This window comes from Phaethon lepturus, unplaced genomic scaffold (assembly GCF_000687285.1).
Source record: "Phaethon lepturus isolate BGI_N335 unplaced genomic scaffold, ASM68728v1 scaffold26934, whole genome shotgun sequence".
In the NCBI taxonomy this organism is placed as follows: domain Eukaryota; kingdom Metazoa; phylum Chordata; class Aves; order Phaethontiformes; family Phaethontidae; genus Phaethon; species Phaethon lepturus.
The window spans coordinates 160-19,384 of NW_010534442.1; the positions used below are offsets into that span (position 1 = coordinate 160).

Below are 19,225 nucleotides of genomic sequence, written 5' to 3' on the forward strand. Positions count from 1 at the left end.
ACTCTGGCTTTGGGAAAGAGAGAAACATCCTTTCATTACACTGTCCTAGACTTCACGGCTCAGGACTACGTCTTCAGAGTGCAATATAAAAAAGAAAATAAAGACACGCTGTAAGTGCTGTTGCTGGCCCCACCGGATACCCGCACCGCCCTCCGGTCTCCTAATGACCAGAGCATCCCCACCGTTCCCAAGCTGCCGCAGGATCTCCACCGTCCGGGCCATGTAAACCAGCCGGCCGCTCCAGAGGCCCCGGGGAGCAGCTGAAGAGCTGGGCCATAGTAACGGAAACAGTAGCTTATGATTCGCCTTTGTAAATTCGTTAGTGTGTGTTAACGGAAGCCCTGGCCTAGCACGTGGTGGCTGCAAAATCTTGCCCTATGTACCGTACGTCAGGGTCATGTAGAAAAGAGTTTCCAGTAGAAGAAATGGAAGACGTGGGGAAAGGTTTTCTTTGTTTCTGTACAAAGAGTCTTGATGGGAATCCATGGCTTCATTCTCATAAATAACAGGTCCTTAGTACATGTCCTTGTAGATCTCCTGCAGAAGCGGGTGCAGAGATGTCTCCGTCTCTGTCTTCTTGATCTTCTGCACCAGCTGGGCGTGCTCCGTCACCAGCTGCCGCAGGTCGGCCATCTTCTGCAGCAGCTTGGGGAAGAGGTACTGAGCATCTGGGTGGTTAGACTGCAGGTGAAACTCTAGCACTCGCAGGATGTTGTCTTGGATCTCCTCCACCTGCTTGACGTTCATCAGGCCAGGACGGTCTGTGGAGAGGAAGCACAGTAGCTGTAGTGTTATGGTGTAGCCCTCCAAAGCACATGCTCCTCCCGGGGAAAGGGAGACGGGGACTGTAACCCGCCCACCGTGACTCCCACCCCGTCAGCTAGACAAGGGGAGAAAGTGCCCTTGGACAACATATCCCACATCAGCATACAAGAAGGAGATGCCACTTCTACGCTCCTTGCTCTTGGTCCAAGCTTGCTAGGCATCACCGCCACAGAGCAGCTTTGGTTTAATTTCTTCTCTTGCCCCCTAAGACAGCCCTGGCTGATCTCAGGGCCAGCAGCAGCTCAGCTCCCCCAGCCCACCCCAAACCACCTCTAAGTACAGGAGGACTCTTCCTGACGCTCACATGGCCAAGAGCGCCCGCTCACCTCCGCATAGGATAATGGCAGCCACGAACAGAGATAGGTCACTGTCATCCAGCTCCAGTGCGTTGAACTTCACAGCAAACTCAAATTTGGGCTCCATGATTTCATTGAAGGGCTTGCGCAGGCTACGCAGGAATTCGCGGGTCACAAAGCCGTTCCCATTGGCCACCAACAACCCATCCTTGTTCATGATAGAGGCCAGCATGGCAAAGATGGCCTCGTGCACCCCGTATTTCAGCAGAGTCACTTGGTCGTTCAAGTAGAGGCCTATGAAGCTGGGGATGCTCTTGGCAAACTCGGTGAGCTCCCGCACAGTCTCCACCGTGGTGCACTGGCAGCGGTAGAAGACGTGCACCCCGATCTCCTTGTACGGGGGGATGCCGTTCACTAGCTGTTTCCACACCAGCCCCTTTTCTGCCTGCCACAAGGTGTCCATGTCATGGATCACAAAAGGCTGCTTGAAAAAGAAGGAAGGAGTGAGGAACCTGTTGCAAGGACTCGAGATACCAGCTCTGCCAAGGACACTCACATTTGTCTGCCTGTCCCTTTGCTGTTCCCTCCCCGCTGAGGCTGACGGTGCCCGGGCAGTCTGCACCCACCCGTAACAGCACAAGTCTGCAGAGCAATGTGAATTTTATGTGCGAGGGGCAGGACGTGTAGAGCCCAGCTGGGAACTGGTGCACGTGAAACAACTACAGCAGGAGGGAGATGTGCAGCCCCCCAACGCTGGTCATGGGCAACCCCACCTGCCCTGGGGAGGGAACTTACTGGGGTGCTGCTGGCCTTCCCGGTCAAGATACCTCTCGCCTTCTTTTTGGTCATGTTGAAATTTTTCAGGTAGGCGTTGTAGATGTGCTTGGAGAAAGCTTTCAGGTCGGCCACCTGCGGGTTCTGGCAGCTGATCTCGCTCGCCGTCAGTCCTGCCACCAGCTTCCTCTTCTCTGCCTCCGGCATGCGGCCGAAGCGGATTGCTGTGGGGTGGCAAAAGTAGTGGGTCAGGACACAGGGGATGACTCCTGGAGACGCGTCCAGGGTGGCAGCGGTCTGCTCTGCCACCGCAGACAGAGGTCTGCTGGTGAGCACCTGCAGCTGCACAACATGATGCTCCTCCAGGACTGCAGCTCCTCCGGCATCGACACCTTCAAGAACGAGCCATTACTGCTACCTTCGCCAATACAGCCCCACGCTAAGCTCCCGTCCCCGACTCCTCTGTGCTCTCACACAAGCCCTGATTTCCACATAAACACCTCGGCTTGGCCACGAACAAGATAGTTACACCTGAAGTTTAAAAATCCCAGCACAGAAGAGCAATCTGTGTATCCAGCTTCTGCTGGGTCAACCCGTAAGGGACAGCCATGTGCCAACAGTCAGCCTGCACGGTGGGAACGAACAGCTCCTTCTTGTATGGAAGAAAGGGATTAAGAGTCAAAGGCCCAAAGCATGGGGTTTGAAAGATGATCCCCTAGCAAGAAGAGAGCCATGGGATAAAGCAGGCTACATACAGCCTCCCCGTGCGAACCCTTCACAGAAGGGCAGATGCCCCTGTGGCACCCAGCCGGCCAGGCCTGGGACAGTGCTGACACTCACCGTTATGTGACATGCCCAGCGAGAGGCATTTCTGGAAGCGGCAGTACTGGCACTTGTTCCGATTCTTCTTCTGAATCTTGCAGCTCCTCTCGCACTTCTCGTATTCCAGCTTCATGCGGATCGTCCGGCGGAAGAAACCCTGCAGGCAGGTGGCACAGAGGGGGACGCGGAGCAGGGGGACAAGGGAAGAGCAGTGTTAGCACCTGTGGTTTGGGACCAGGCTGGTTTATTATCCCCAGGAGCCTCATGGAGGTTCAGCCGGCTGGGGAGGAGGAGCCCTGGGTCTCTTTGACACAAGCAGAGTCTCCATCTCAAGGAGAGGTTGTGCGGTGGGAGAAGGGGGCTGCAGAGGAGGAGGAACCGTGGAGGGCAGCCCACGCTCGGGTGCCGGAGAACCGCGTGTGTGATACTGCAGGCAGCCAGCAGGGAGGGATGGAGGGACGAGCTGCGGGCCGGGCCCTGCCTGCAGGAATGTCTGGCAGGACCTGGGCCGCTAACTCAGTCCCGCTGGCATCTGCTGTGAGGGAAAGAATTTCAGAGGCACATCCAAGCTGCGGCCAGTGATCCCAGAGGGATAAACACACAGCTCACTGCTGATCTGCAGCACAGAAAGCATCTTTAAAAGCAAAGCCGGGGTCCCTGTGGGGATAGGTGGATTTGCCTTTACAAAGTAAAGCATGACAGGGCAAGATTTGGGCCATAGGCATCTCAGCTGCCTCACCCAGGACAGTATTTGCGTGCCTGCCTCTACTCTCCACACTCTCTGGACAGGTTGCAAATGAGCTTTTTACAATCACTCAATCCCACATCCCTGTTTTGCTGCAAATCTGCTTGTTTGAAGAGATGGCATAGTCCCTGGGGTCTAATCTCTGCTTGGCATTGCTGACCTCAGCCCTCTCCAGGTACCTTGCAGCCCTCACAGGCGTGCACACCGTAGTGAAACCCCGAGGCTTTATCTCCGCAGACCCTGCACTCCACATTCAGTGCTCCCGAGGCCACCTCCTCGCAGCCCATCTGCAGTTGGTCCGACAGGGAGGGAGAGGAGCTCTGCGAAAGGTCTGCAAACACACAAAGCGATACGTCCTTTTGTGTAGTAGCCACAAGCCCAGCATTGCGTCTAACTCCTCCAGCCATGGGGTTGATGAGGGATTTCCAGCACCGTCCCAGCCCGCCACTGGCAATGCATCTGGGGAGTTAACCTCGGAGCTCAGGCACCGGCTGCAGGCACATGCCATGCAGAGCCAAGAGTGCCCCCAGTGCGCCCAGCAGCTGAGAGACTCCACATCAATGCTGATTTCTTCCCCCTGGCATTCATGTCTAGGCAAGGAAACCCAACCAGCAAATTTTATAATCCTCAGTTGGCATGTGGCTGGCACAGGGCTGCCCAGCCGGAACACCCAGGGCCCTGGAGGAGCCTCTTCAGCAGCAACAAACCTTCTCCCCCAGCTCCTACCATCAGTTTGCACAGAGGACTTCAAGAAGAGGCCAGGGAAGCATTCTCAGGCACCCCGGGAGTCTCCTCACTCCGGGGCACAACGTTACCTGCCCGTCCTTTTAACTTCCAGCTCCCAACCTGCTGCCAATGGCTGTGCAGTGACTGCAGAAGAAGATATAAGCCTCTCCAGAACTTGGCTCTCAATGCATTATTTCACAAAGGGAAGAGATTAAAATAAGCCAAACTCCATGCAAGGTCCTCTGCCCTTGCAGCTGAGCACGCTGTCCAGAGGACATGGATGCCTGGAAGCTCCAGGGACAGATGAGCTCCTGTGGCTCCACTCACCTGTGTAGCTGCTCGAAGGCAGCGAGCTGTCTGGTCCTCCACTTGGGTCTGAGGCTTTGCTTGCCACCATCACTGCCTCTTCCTCTTCCTCCTCCTCTTCCCTGACCTCAGGTATTTCCTCCTGTAGTTGTTCCATAACTGATCACCCCTCAGTGCCAAGACTGCAATCCCTGTCATAGCTCTGGCATCATCCGCGTCTATCCAAGATGGACCCTACCAGGCTGTTCCTGCTAGCCTGCGGGACAGAGGGAGAAACGCACGGCGTCAGCTCTGAACGCCCACACAGAGCATCTCAGCAGCAGGGTGTGTGTACCCGCACCAGTCCTGCTCTGCTTTCTCTCCTTATTCAGGGAGATGAGCAGAACCCGAGGCCTTTTAAAGGTCACTTTGCACACTGGTGTAAACACTCTGTAGGACTCAAGGAAGCTAAAGCTCACGGGAATCATATTTAAAGCCCAGCAGACAGAGCCCAGACCACAAACCAGCCCAGACGCCAACCAGCGACCTGGGCTCCCCAGCTTGCAAGTCCCATAGCAGAAACACTGCCCCAGACAACGCCTCCCAGAGCCGCTAGTGCCCTGAGATGTCATGGTGGTAGCCAAGGCCAGGGTTTGAAAGAGCCAACACCACCAGAAAGATTACGGTAGGGCTGGCTTCACCCTCCATCCCCACTCAGCCGAGGCAGAGCTCAGATGGAGGGCAATGGCTGCTCAGGGTGCAGCGGCTCCGTGCCCGTGGTGGGAGATGCTGGGGGAGTAGGTCTTGGTGCAGCAGCAGGTGGTGGCTGAAAGCCCCCAGCCCGTGCGAGCCATCTGGAAGACCAATGGCTTCCTGCCGGCCCCCGCGTTCATGCTCCTTCCCATTACGGCACTGCCAGTTACAGCGTTTGTGTTTATTTTCACTTGTCGTGTTGTAACTGGCCCCGGCTCCTCTGCCAAGAGCCGCTGGGTTGAACGTGTTGCTGTTGCTCCACGCAGCTGCTGGGCTGCGCTCAGCCACGGGGTCCAGCAGCGTGATCGCGACGGCCACACAATCCAGCTAGTGTCTTAATCCTGGGTTTCCTGTGGGAGGAATGGCCCCGTCCTCCCCTCCGTGCGCTTCCGCTCCTTGTTTGCCTTAGTCCATCCCAAACAGCCCACAAAAAAACTCAAGCCGTGCAAGCGCTGCATCGCCGGTACCGTGACCATCGCAGAGCCATTCCCACCTCCCTCTGGATCTCGCCCAAGTGTCCAGCTCATGCTGCAACATCCCAGCACTCATTTACCTCCAGACCTTGATTTCTAAACTGACTCTTGCTTGAGTAATTAATATCTCAAGCCCAGTTTGTATAGAGTTGCATCCACTTCCTTAAAGGAGCTATTTTTAAGTGGAGAAATATCCAGCAGGAAAGCCACTGAAATCCAGCTTCCACAAGGAAAGCCTCAATTTGCAGCCACAAGGTAAACTGAGGCAGCATCTTCAGGCCTGCATCAGAGGGGAGTACGCTACTCGCAGGGGACTCACACAAGGGCAACCCCCAAGCACTGGGGTGGTCTGTGACCCATGCCCAAGTCCACACCACGGCACAGGGTTTGCTGGGGGAGGCCAGGACTCCCTGGGCTCATTTTCCGTGCCGCAACAGACCCTCCTGCCTGGCGCTTTGAACTTGAGCCGCAGCCAGCTCCTTGATTTCGCTGGAAAGCCTCCAGTGCCGAGCAAGGTCAGAGCTCCCTGCCATCAAGCAAGCAGCTGAGGGAGAGGACAAAACCTGCAAGCGGGAGGTTGAACGCAAACATGTCGCAAAACCAGGACACGCGTCACCCCCGGAGCCAGCGCTGCACCCGCGCCTGGGTCACCCGCAGGCGAGGGGGCTTTGCTTTTCCCCTCCACGCTGGGAATTCAGACTGCAGGACAGATGGCTTTGTTTCAAGAAGAGGTACGTTGGAGGCACCTAGCAAGCACGACTGCCCTGCTCTCCTTTACAGCAGGAGCAGGCGGAGGGGTGCTTAGAGAAGGGCAGAGCGCTCCCTTCCCGTGCCCCTGCAAGAGCACTAAGGGACCATTGAAGGGCTGTGTTATCCTTGGCCTCCTCGCACACATCCCGCACGGTGGGACGCGGCACGCAGGCAGGAAAACCTATTCATCGGAGATGGAGGGTAATGAGCTCAATCGTTTTGAGGGCTATATATAAATGAATGTACAAACATCAGGAAAAGGCTTTTCCATGGAACAGCAGTTAGTGGGGGAAGCTTGTGGCAGGAGAAACTAGTCTACAGTGGAAAACACATCCAGCAGCAGCTTAATGAGCTTCTTATTAGCTCTCCTTTGTGTCTGGCATCCAGCACAGGCCACTTGCTTTAAACCCAGTGCAGATGGAGCCCTCTGCTTCGCCCCAGATGCCTCATGCCATGTTGCTGTTGGAATAACGTGGGCACATCCCTTCAGCTGCATCCCTGGCGCACTGTCCTCCATCCGCCAGGTCTACTCAGGGCTGTGTGCTCCCCAGGGTGGCAGCGAGTTTGTGACATGCAGCTTGCTCCCCAAAACCCACCAAAGCAACCCCCAAACCATGCTTGGAGTCAGTCTGGCTAGAGACGGGTGTGCAGCCCTGAGGAAGGGGGAAAGCAGAGGGTGAGATGTGCGCAGACAGCAACGCCAGGCTCCAGCTGAGGCTCCTCATGTGCACGCAAGCATTACGGGAAGGATAAGGATTCGGATCCCACGCTGAAGAGTGGCTGGAGAGCCAGAGAGAGAAAAGCTTTTACCAGAATGTTCTGAATGTATTGTTTTAATATCTCCTTGCAGGCCAAGAGTAGAGGGGCCTGGGCAGAGGGAAGCTGCGCAAGCTGTTTGCACACCTGCCTTTCCCTTAGCCGTGCCCCTGTTTTCTAAACAACAGAGATAGAGGGAGAGGAGGGGGAAAAAGGGATTGATTTCATTTGGGAGGCTTCACCCTCTGCCTTTGGCAGATGAAAGGCCAAGGCAACCGCCATCCAGATGAAAGGCAGGACCTGGCCGTGCCTGCACATCCCGGTGTGGAGCGAGCCGGCTTGCCAGGGCCCCTGGAGAGACGCGGACCCCCAGCCCTCCCCTCTGGGCTCGCGGCAGTGGCATGCCAGCATGCAGAGACTGTGGAGGTTTGCCGAAGTTTCACACACGCTCCTCTGTTCCTCTGCGAGCCCCACGGTTCAGAGTGGGGTATCTGGGGAAGCTGGAGCTCCCCAGAAGTTTGTCCAAGCTCTGTCCCTCTGAGCACAAGGACCAGCATGGCCATGGGCAAGCCTGTCACAGCCCTGCACCTTTGTGGGATGGCATCGGGGACGGCTGCGTGGATGGCAGAGGATGGGTAAAGGGCCCATCTCAACCCCAGGACCTCTCCATCCATTCAGTGCCTCCCCATCCAGCTGCTGAGTGGGCAGAGGAGGGATAACTCTGTCTCATCCCCTTGGCTAAAAAGCCTCCCGCTGGAGCACAGCACACAAGCTTTCCGCTGCAGGGAGAAGGGCAGAGATTCCTGCCTGGCATAGCCACCCCTCTTTTCCATTTGGCAGCTGTCACAGGGCAGCAATGGAAAAAGAGGATGGAAACAAGGACAGGGACGGTGAATTCCTTCCTAAGTTTCCCCAGAGAATCCAGCAAAGCTGTTTCCCTTTCTCTTCCCACAGGATGGGAACGAGCAAGAGGGCAAGCATCTCGTGACTTGCTCTGCCCTTGCCTCAATCCCCGTTCCAAGGAGCTTCGGTAACCCTGGCTGAGACAGCAGCCTCCCCCCGGGGAGCCTGCAGCCAGCGGAGGGTGGGTTTGTTTGTTGGCTCCGGGCTTGGGCAGATGCCTGCTGGCTGCTCCGCTCCCATCCTGCAAACAGCACGGGCAACAGGTTTATCTTTACTAGAAGCAGGATCTGGCATCTATGCCAAGCTAAACCATACATGGGGAATGGGGGCAGATACTTGGCACAATGAGCAGAGAAAAAAACACAGGAATAAAAGTTAAAAAGACACAAATCTTCAGCAGGGAGGTAATACTTCTTCAGAGCCAACCAAGATCCAAGCCTCCATTTCATCAACCTGCAGCTTGTACCATTTTGGCCCGACAGCTCCTCACACCGATCAGCACGTAGACCTTGGAGCCAAGTTCAGAGCAGCAGAAGCTGACAAACTTGCAAGGAAGCGCCCGCTTCCCCGCGGTCTGTGCGCAGAACGGGTGGTGGGGCGATGTGACGGAGAAGCCCCGTTTCTCACCAACGTTTGAGTCCCACACGCAGAGCGAAGCGTCACAAGAAGGGGACGTGCGTTTCAACACAGACACTCAGGTGCTGTGTTGAATAACAACAGCCGCAAAATAAGAGCAAGGAAGTGCTCGTAATTAGAAGGACCTCGTCTTTAAACTAGGTGTCGTTTCACTGGTGCTGAGCTCAAACAAGAGGTAATTTCAGTGTGCTTACAGGGGTGAAGACGCCTGCCCCCATTCCCCTCCAGGAAAGGAGATATTTGTTTCTAATATATTTATACAGATGGGATTGACCAGGTCCCCATTGCAGTCTGGAGTGTCACCACACGAGATCCCTCCCTGGAAGATCGGAGTTTCCAGGCAAAGCTAAGTGCCAAAAAAAGGTCAAAACCTCCCAAGGGCCAAGCCAGAGTTGATCTGTTCAAAGCAGTTGTTCAAGTTACTGTAAAAGAGGTCACCAGGAATTGTGAAAGGAAACCAATTTACCGTGGGAGCACTCCTGGCTTGCGTTTTTATTCCTCTGGACAATAATACTAGCCAAATCCACAGTCAACAGAAGTGAATCCTTTTGGAAGGGGCGAGATGAGAACTCAGTACGGCAGCACTTTCTGTGATATGCAGCGTATTGAATCCAGAAACAAAAATTGAATTGAATCCATAAAAAAAAGAGTGATTGCAGCTTGTTGGCCATCATTTGCAGACAGCCCTTGGGTTGTGTCACTGCTTCCGATATCTGCTGATCAAGTACCAGTTTCTGTTCCTCCTCCTACACAGCAGCTACTACTAATAAAAGCAGAACAAGAGCTAAGCAGATGCTGCAATACAGGAAAGGTAACTAAGTGCACAAAACAGGAGAGACAAACATTGGAAACATGTTTGTTTTTGTTCCTGAAAGATCAACATACTCCCTCATTAGCTAATGAAATCTCAGCAGCACTTACTACCCAAGTGCTTCCTCCCTTACTCAAAGTCTCGGCCACAAGGCAGGCTACACACAGAAATAAACTCTTAGAGCTAGCAAGGAAGAGCCCTTCCACGCAGCCCTGGCCAGCACTGACACTCAGGGCCAGATTTTCCCCTTGAAGCATCTGCTCAGATATTATACTGTGCCCCAGTCCAGTCCCATGATCTTTTCTCCGACACTGCTCTGTGCAGGCTATCTGTTCTTCACCAAGTAGCAGCTCAGCTGACTAAGCCAGAGTTGCTGGCTAAGCCAGAGTAGCTTAATTATGTTCTGCTAATTACTCAGGAACATGTGACCGAGTGCAGGAGATTCCCTTGCTTGCCTTGAGCAGCCAGGCTTGCCAAAATGAATCACACATCTACCGCATGTTTTAACTCATCCACTTCCTGGACACAGAGGGGAAAGGAAAAAAAAAAGGAGGGGGGGGGGGGGGGTAACAAAACCCCCCGGCAAAAAGAAGGAGGGGGGGGGGGGGGAAGGTTACAAAACTCGCCGGATTCTTTCTTTTCATAAAACAGTTGACGCTGTCTCCAAAACCAGGTCACAGTATTTTGCTCCAAAAGGAACCTCCTGCTTTCTCACCTGTGCTGGGTTTCTTCAGAGAGCAAGAGGTATTGCAGAAACATAGGAAATCAGACTTAGGGCAATGAACACACAACGACGTGCAAAAGGGGGGGTCTGTCAGACTGCTCTTCTCTTTCAGTTCATCCTCCAGGAGTTGCAGACGTCCCTGGCTCCAGCAGCTCCAAGCATGCACCAGATGTGCTCCCAAGTCTGGAGATGGCAGATACTGGGAGAGGGTTAATGCTTCTACAGGAATCATCCCTGCACACCTACACAGCCCTCTTCAGCCTCTGATGAGCCGGGCTCCGCCGCTACCTTTTGCAGAAGGGGTAACAGCAGAGCAGGCAGTGAAGAGCTGCAAAGTTGTTAGCTCTTATCCGAAGTCCTACTTCATGACCTTCAGCAAATCCTGTCAACCTCCATGCCTCCATTTCCTTCATCACCAATAAAAAAAAAAAAACCAACCCAAAACCACTCCAAAAAAACAAACCCCGGACTTCTACAGTGCTTCCTTCCTGATCCTTTCCTTGCTGCATTAGCTCACAGAGACGGCATGTTTTGGAAGCGCAGAGGTATAAATCAGTGCCAAGCGTCATTGTTTATTCCTGTATTACGGATTTTGTCACCTGTTTGCAGTCACGCTCGCAAGTCTGGCCTCCCCTGCCCCAGGTCAGCGCACCACACTGCTCGTGACCTTCTTCTCCCGTTGTACATTCCTATATGAAGCATTTCCAGGATAACTTTCAGCAAATAAACCGGCACGTCTCATACTGGCAATTGCTGACTGATATTTGTGTTTTGCTGTCAACTCAGGACAGCCCAGAGCACCCAGGAGCAGGAGGGGCATGTGGATCTGACCCACTGGAATGAGGACCACAAGCAGGTACCAGAAAGGTGACACCACTGGGTCTTCTCAGAGCTGGAAATGGCATAGAAGTGTTGCTATTTGAGAAGATGGTTAAATCTGGTAAGGAGAGAGGATCATCCCCACCACAGCCCGGGGCACAGCAGAGGTGGCCGTGAAGCCGTGGCAATGTTTTGGGAACATTTGTGCAAACCTAGCACACACGCTGCTGGGAGAGAGGCACAGAGCAGCTTCCACAGGGCTGCAGAGATGGTTAAGTGTCTTCTGGGGACTCTGAACCCACGGGCTGGCTCCTGGTAGGGACCCGCCATCCAGCCTGGCATCTTCTATTTGTGCTCCTCCAGCAGCCTCTGCTCCACAAGTGCCAGCTTTCACATCCCTGCTTCTTAGGAAGTGCCAGAGAAGCTGTCTGAGACATATTCCCCTTTCCTTTACCAACCTGAAGGCAAGGAGGTTGGCAGCTCAGAGAACCCGCTGAACCACTGTAAGCTGATGCTTTCTGAAACTCCTGAAGTCCTCTCACGCTTTGCTCCAGGACACTCAGTTTGCTCACGGACCCCTTGTCCTCCCGAACCTGAGCAGGACACGTGGAAGTATCTGGTTTCAGGAACATCAGTAATTATAGCACAGGGCTGACTAGGGAGGAGCTCATGAGCACAACAACAACAACACTTCCCAAGGCAAACAGTGGGCACAGGGTGTTACAGACTCTGAGCAGCACTTAAATGGAAAACCAGGAAAGCGGCAAGTGGAACAAGCTGTCATGGCAAACGGGAGCACTGCTGGCAGCGAGTAAGGCTGTCATCTGGCAGCGCTGCACACACCAGGACCCATCTTAGTTTTCGGCGAAGTCTCAGTGTCACTGGAACACCAGCTTTGGATGGGGCAATCAGCTCCCCAGAAAAGCAACAAGGGGTAGAAAAGCAGCAGCAGGCCAATGCATGGGTCTGGATCATACACACGTGCGTGCAGCCTGCCGTCTGGAGCCAAATACCCAGTAAGCCAGTAAGTTTTATTGCTGGGCTACCTGTGCTCCCAGATCCAGTCTTCTCCTCTTTGCAGCAACAGAGATTTTGGATCCCATGGGCTAACCAGGAAGAAAAATAAAATAAAAATATAATCCACCAGCCTATAAGTTTTGTTATGCTTACACTTAGACTCCCAGAAAAGTGCTACCGGTTTTATAGACCTTAGCAAAATGTCCTGGCACCAGCTATGCCGCTCTGATCCCAGGACGCAGCTGACAGTGAGTGATTATGCCCAGGCACAAGTTCAGATGATTCAGCAGGGCCTGGGAATGTACGCACCGAAACGGTTAGAACAAATCACCATGTTTGCTGCATCTCCATTTCAACCACGAACAGGAAAAAAGAGGGAGTCTGAGTTTGCATGCATCTCCCTACGGAAAACTCCAGAAAACATTAGAATAACTTTGTTACACAAACTAGTTCAACACCCTCTTAGGAAACTTAAAGGGAATGATGTTTCCTTACTATTTTTGGCCACATTCACACAGCAAGAGCTGACTGGAGGAACAGAGGTTTCCCTGCGTTTTCAGCAGCGATACGAGCAGTGATCATGTCAGCGTGATCCTGCCAAGACTCCACTGCCAATGAGCGGATGGCAGTGTGCTCTGACCGTTTGGATTTCTGCCTCAGCCCCTAGAAAACAAAACGCTTGAGCAAAGCAAGCACCTTTCATAACGTCCTCACGTCTTTGGCACTGTCTTGGGGGTACAGAGAGAGCAGCAGAGGTACACAGCGAGCCAACGACTACCACTTCTCAGCACAGCCAGCTGCTGGGAGCTCAGTGGGCTCCACCAGCTCCAGTCCCAAGCTCACGCTCACCAACAAACCTTTTCCAGAGATCCCCGTGTCCCCATGTCCCACAACATAATATCTACCCCATGGACATGAGAACCCACAGAATTTTTTCAGAGATGTGGGTCTCTGACCATCAGCCCTCGTGGGGTTAACAGCTTTCAAGGTCCAACAGCTCTACCAGAACCCATATAACCAATGTAAAGGTGAAAAGCAGATTTGGGCATTTTCAAAAATATTCCAGATTTGCATTAGGATGAAATCGAGAGTTGCATTAAAATAATGTTTGTAAAAAGTCAGGCAGGATAGGGATTTGAGCTTAGCTTCCCATCACTGAGGTGACTGCACAAACCACTGCTTATTTTGAAGCCATCTCACCCATCCTCTCTTTGGCCTGACAAAGCCTTTCCTAATGAGACATTCATTAAGCAGTAGTATGGTTCATAGTAAAGTTTGTCTTAATGGACCATCAAAGAAACGCTGCCCTATCAGCTCAGGTAGGAAAGCTCACCTGCCCTTTTAAACCACAAGAACTGTTCCCTGTCTCCATCCCACATCTCTATTACGGGGTTGAACGTGCATGTCCTGTTATTTCCTGTTCCAGGTTCCAGTTCCCAGACCAGGGCAAATCAGAAAATGCAGCATGAGGGCAACGATTCTGGTTAGCAGAGACATTATCTGGCTGTTGCTATCTACAAGCCTCAGAGAGATGTGCTCTGGCTTGACCCAGCACCATGCAAAATGTTTGTGTTTCTGGCTTGTGCTTTCATCCTGCCACGTCCTCCCCGGTCAGGATTCCCCTGCAAACCACAGCCTCTGCAAAACCCGCGCTTGTGAGCAGAACCTGTCCACGGGGATCCCCAGGGAAGCACCCTGACACACACACATACGTCGGAGCCCTTTGCAAAGCCAGTTTGAATGACCTGACCCAAATGATCTCAGATGTTCACAAGCTCTTGGCTAAGCCTTGGAGGACACAGACATTTTCCAGACGCCATGACCATAGCAGTTGAATATTAGAGCATTTCAAGAAGTCATCCTGAAACGAAGATACAACTCGAGTCAGTTCTGCCCTGAACCCTTCTTGCAACCAAGCACGGCTCCAGAGAATGTCATCCCAAAACATTTATTTTGGGGAAGATGCTTTTCATAATCTCCTTGACCAAAAGGCTTCATATTGGCATTAATCGTTCCACTCTAAACCCTGCTTTGGGAAAGTAGTTTCCTAGGCATTCTGCCAATGCAAGCACATTTCAGAGTATAAAATAATTAAAAAAAAAATAGTTCTACAGAAAAATCTTATTTATACTCACAACGGAAATCACTTCTGCTTGTCTAGACTTTTCTAGAGTCTCCAAAATCATTGCAGCAGCGATAAGCAGTATATGTCTGAACACTGACACTTCTAGAAAAGCAGAGATTGCTCTGCAGCGCCTGATGAGAAAGCAGCTACACAGCCTGACAGATCTGTGGGTATCAGCAAGGGCAGCTGTTCCTGCTATAAAGCAAGGGAGCCAATATAAATCACAAAAGAAACCAACATCTCTAAAATTTCATAGTCAGGGTAAGCCAGGCTGGGTTCTGGCAGCAAATAACCTTTCAGGCGTAAGCACTGTAACATCATCTCACCCAATTAAAAAATCATTTGCATGTCAGGTCCCGCTGCATGAAGGAACCCAAAGTCTCCTGTGCTAATTCCTCAGTCTCTAAGAACATTTGCAGATTTCCAGTTCATAATTCAATAGCCACAGACAAAATATTCCCCAAAAGGCACAAGATGTACAAAAATACATATTTGTCAACAGGCAACACGCTAGAGAGACGGAGACCATTAACATCAGTAAACAATTCTGTACAACAATGCTCTTCTGATCAGCAAAGCCTCATGTGGCTCATTACAAAATCCTCTCCACGCTCCGTGAAGATCCTTGGAAGTCCATGTCTCGAATGCCAGAACAGAGACAGCACAACAGCTGCACAAACTTGACGCAGAAAACCACATCTCTGTCCAGCTAAACACCTTAGTTGTGTGTTGCGGCAAAAATGTCTATGTGTAGACAGCCGCAGCACCGTTAGAAGATACATGCAGCATCTGGGTGCAGGGTGACTGCAGTGAAGATTTTCGGGCATCGCTGCAGAGGTCAGCGGGCAGGACAATGTCCGCCCGAGCCCTTGTTGACCACCTCCCCAAACGCCTGTCCCAGCTCTGCTGTAACCCACACAGCTTTGTCCGACTACGGCAGCTACACAGCGATAGACGGTATCGGTACTGCTGCCAGACCGCATGTCCGGATCATTAAGTGGTTGGTTATCCAAGTACGGTCCCTGATGTCACGTGCCCTCCCCAATCTACAAGAGCCAATTTCAATCATAAAAATCAGTGAAATAATCAAATATTAATTCGCTATACTTTGACAGTAACAGTTGGCTTAGAAGAACAGGATTAGACCACGATACTCACAGCATACTCCTCAGTGTAATCCATAAAGATGGTATTCAGAAACTGAATGTATATAAGTCATAGAGTTTAAATTTCTTTTTAAATTCAAGAAAGTTTAAGCTCGTGGACGAAAGTGAAACTTGCTGAAAGCAAGCCACACTTCCTAGGCTCTTCCCTACCCCAAGTTTTTAAAAACATACGTAAGATAGGTGCTCTGGTAGATCGCCCGTGTGTGAAAGGGAAGGGTTACCTCTCCGGAGCAGCTGTCCCCGTCTGCCTGTCGCTGAAAGCCACCGTTCAGTTACCATGTCAGCACGAAGAGCTGAAAACTGAAGTAATCTGCAAGAGAACACAACGCAAATTTCCAGGGCTGTGCTGAAGGCCAGATATTTATGCCACTGGGAGAACTGGGCCGGATCCAGCGACAGCTCTGAAATTTAAACACACACTCCCTCTACCGCATGCTGAAACCATAGGCTGGGGTGACTCCCCTCGCGCCGCGGCGAGGCGGGGGGGCAGCACAGCCGTCACTCCCGGGCTCCGGCAGCTTCTGCAAAGCCAGAGGTAGAGCAAACCTCGGGTGTCCCAAAGAGACGGCCCTGACCCCTCACCAGGCTTTGAGCATCAGGATGTCACCTTTGCCTTATGTCACTCGCAGCCAGAGACCGATGACCCCAAGCTTTTATGACAATGCATGAAGTTGATGCCAGAAAAAGGTCTATGGTGGCCATAAGGTGGCTTGTTTACTCAGCTTGCTTAATCCACCTTTAAGAGGCTGCCAGAAAGTTACTGCAACTTTAATGAACTTCCCTCTCGGGTGGCTGAAATTTAAGGATTTGACAGAGTTCGTTTACTCTTCTTGATTTTCCTGATAACTTTGCAAATAGTCTTGTATGAATTTCAGGCTCAGGAGAGCAGTAAGAGACCAGTGCTGGGAAAAAAATGGCTTATGAGGCTTTGAACTAGAGGACTTAAGAGAAAATATGTTCTATTTTTAGACACAGTTATGCAGACTAACTGGACTAACATATTGAACAAAGATGTTGTGAACATGATGCTACTTGAACCCATGTACCCTCCCTGACATTACCCAGGCTCAGCTGCTCCTCCCACCCCAATGGAAAAGCCCCGTTTCATATTGCCACCTCCAACACGGGGTGACTGGCAAGGCAGCCGAGCGCCGGCAATGAACCTGGCATCGCCAGCCCCCCGCCGAGAGGGGTGGCTCAGCAAGCAAGCAGCAAGTTCAGGGCAGAGACTGAAGCCCACCCTGCACCTCCTGGGTCTGACATGGCACCGGGAGCTGCAGCTGCTCAGAAAAGGATGAAAAAAGAAAAAGCAAATCCCCTGCCCCAAAAGCCAAAGCCCCCAGCACACTATCATGAGTGCGGAAGGTGTTTCCTATGCTGCCAAGCGGCCCAGGTACATCCAGGGGAGGGTACAAGTGTGAAATACAAAAAATTACTCCAGTCCCTTGCATCGGAGCGTCATTCGCATCAGGATCATTCTTTCTTGTGGTCAGCGACATAAAAATCACAGCTCCCCTTGAAGAAAGTGATTGCCCTCGGTTTATGGGCAGCGGGACCGAGACACGAGCTGAGACCAGCCTGCCCAAGGGTCAGCTGGCAAGGGAAGGAGCGCAGATCCAGTGCCCAGCCCTCTGCTTTAGACGGGGCCATAAAACCACGCACAATAACTTCACTTTCACAGCAGAACGTTAAAGCTACAGCAAGTTTCTCATCCCTCCCCCTGCCAAAACGGAAGGTAATTTTTCTAAACACCCCAGACAAAGTTGTTCTTTAACCTTCCTGATGAGGAACAATAATAAAATCATTACAACCCCACTGGCACATCAAGAGCAGGCTTTCTTCATCTCCACCAGCAATAAAGCCCATCCCTGATTCAGTAACCAAGTGTAACGTTGACACTGTCAAGGAGGGCATGAATCACACCCTGGGCTCTCTCCCATCACAGATCAGAGCGCTTTGCTGCTGCTGCTGCCAGAGATCTGAGAATTAAAACTAAATTACTGGCTCACTTCATCCTGCTCACAGCTAAATGCCAGGACATGCCCCATCACCATCACACACAAGGTGATACTTGCACCAGCTCAGCAGAGGGAACCTGCCAGCACACCCCTCCTGAAAGCTTCCTCTTGTATCCCTGGCTGACACATGATAAATCACGGAGAAAACTCCCACCTCAGCACAGCCTGGAGCGCATTTGTACCAGAAGGGGAAAGGGATTCTCCGCTGAAGGCAGCGAGGGGAGTTTGCACAAAGAGAGACGGCGAGAGGAGGGCCAAGTGGAGCAGAATGAGAAATGGGACATGGGCTGCAGGTCACACCAGTTCAAGAGATCAAGAGATCAACATTGCTACCAGCCTTGGGACTCCGATTTATGCGGTGGCCACTGCTGCACCCTCCTTCCACACTCAGATCCCTCTGCATCGCCTCGATGGACGTTGCCCAGACCCTACAGCACGTCCAAAGGCTGCTTGCCTCTCTGACCACCCACGGCCCGTTCACAGCGGCTTTCCCAACACATGGGGGCTCAACAGACAATTCCTTCCCTCAAGCATGATTGTCACTTGTGTGCAAGAGGCCTCCCAGCACAGCTGTCGAAGCGGAAGGTGGCCAAGGCTCAGATAAGTTACACCGGAACGCTGTTTGAAGCCATGCAGATACAATACAATAGATCACAGACAGATGCTTTTGGAAAAGCATAGATGGGATCCTCACAGAGGGTGTGTATCCTCTCCTGCTCCACTGACAAGCTGCATCTTCAGTTGCTTTTCCTCTCTGTGCCTTGCTTTTCCACCCGGGGACACTAAAACACACCTACCTTGTAAATAGGTTCTGAACCTTAATTCGCTGGCTTCTGTAAATAGGTTGGAGGCTCTCTGATCATAAACAAATACGGCTGTTAAATATCACTTGAGGTGGAGTCAGCGCACACAAACTTTTGGAAGTATAGCAAGGCCAGGAGGCCTTTTGACCACACGAAAAAGGGGAGGTCAAAACTCATCTGGGGAGGAAGAGTTCAATGTAACAACAGGATCCTTGTTGGTTATAACAGAGCTTGGAGCTAGCCAACAAGGAAGGAAAAAAATGCAACAGGTTGATAGAACAAAACAAAGGACAGAAGCAAAGGTGAAAGAAAATTAGGTCTCTTGCTTCAAGGTCCTGCCACCTACTTCTGCTGCTCCTTTGCCTTTCACCTAGGATTTTTTACAAGCACTTTTAAAGCTAATTAAGAGTTACACTCAGTCCAGTCAGCATGCAGGTACCACCTTCCTGCATTTGGCTATGAGCGTTCACAGCACGGGACAAGCAACCTTGTGCAGAACTCTCAAGTGCTTTAGAGCCACTATTTGATAAAGGCAGCAGTATCCCTACGTTACAGGTGGAAAAAGCACGGCACAAAAAGTAAACACCTTTTATCTAGGATCACAGGGAAAGCAGCAGCATGATCGGGAGCTGAACATGGAGATGTGAGGGACAAGAAAAGGGCTCTCAGATCCTCCCTCCCTGGGGAGCCCCTCGCTTGATGCACTGCTGAAGGACCACCCTGACCCTCTTCCTTCTCCTCCTTCCAGCCCCCAACAGTGCCCCTCACTGGTATCCTAAATCCCAGGCCAATTCCCCCTTTGCCACCCCGCCCCTGGGAGAGAAGAGAGGGAGACTGTGCCCCCTCCTCCAGCCCCCCCTGTTTGGGCCATGTCCCATCCTCCATCTTCCCCGATCTCCCAAGCAGGAACGACAGCCTGCACCCCAGCATCACGATACGTCCCTAGCCCCCCGGCCCCCTCCAAATTGCTGCCCCCCAAAGTCCCTCCCTGCCTCCTC

General features: G+C 52.2%; 1 protein-coding gene across 2 annotated transcripts; it reads right to left on the reverse strand.

Annotated features, from left to right (window-relative positions):
• Positions 1-299: 299 nt before the first annotated feature.
• Positions 300-15,716, reverse strand: PPARD (peroxisome proliferator-activated receptor delta). 2 transcript variants are annotated; one of them, XM_010285537.1, is made up of 7 exons: positions 15,628-15,716; positions 4,516-4,750; positions 3,642-3,793; positions 2,736-2,874; positions 1,917-2,119; positions 1,152-1,605; positions 300-761 (listed from the first exon to the last, which is right to left on the reverse strand). In XM_010285537.1, exons 2-7 carry the CDS (start codon positions 4,649-4,651, stop codon positions 514-516), a joined length of 1,332 nt encoding a protein of 443 aa, XP_010283839.1. In that variant the 5' UTR covers positions 4,652-4,750; positions 15,628-15,716; the 3' UTR covers positions 300-513. The 2 variants fall into 2 exon arrangements, with proteins under 2 accessions (XP_010283839.1, XP_010283840.1); XM_010285538.1 differs by lacking the exons at positions 2,736-2,874; positions 3,642-3,793; positions 15,628-15,716 and having other exon boundaries at positions 514-761; positions 1,152-1,602; positions 4,516-4,651.
• Between the last annotated feature and the right edge of the window lie 3,509 nt (positions 15,717-19,225).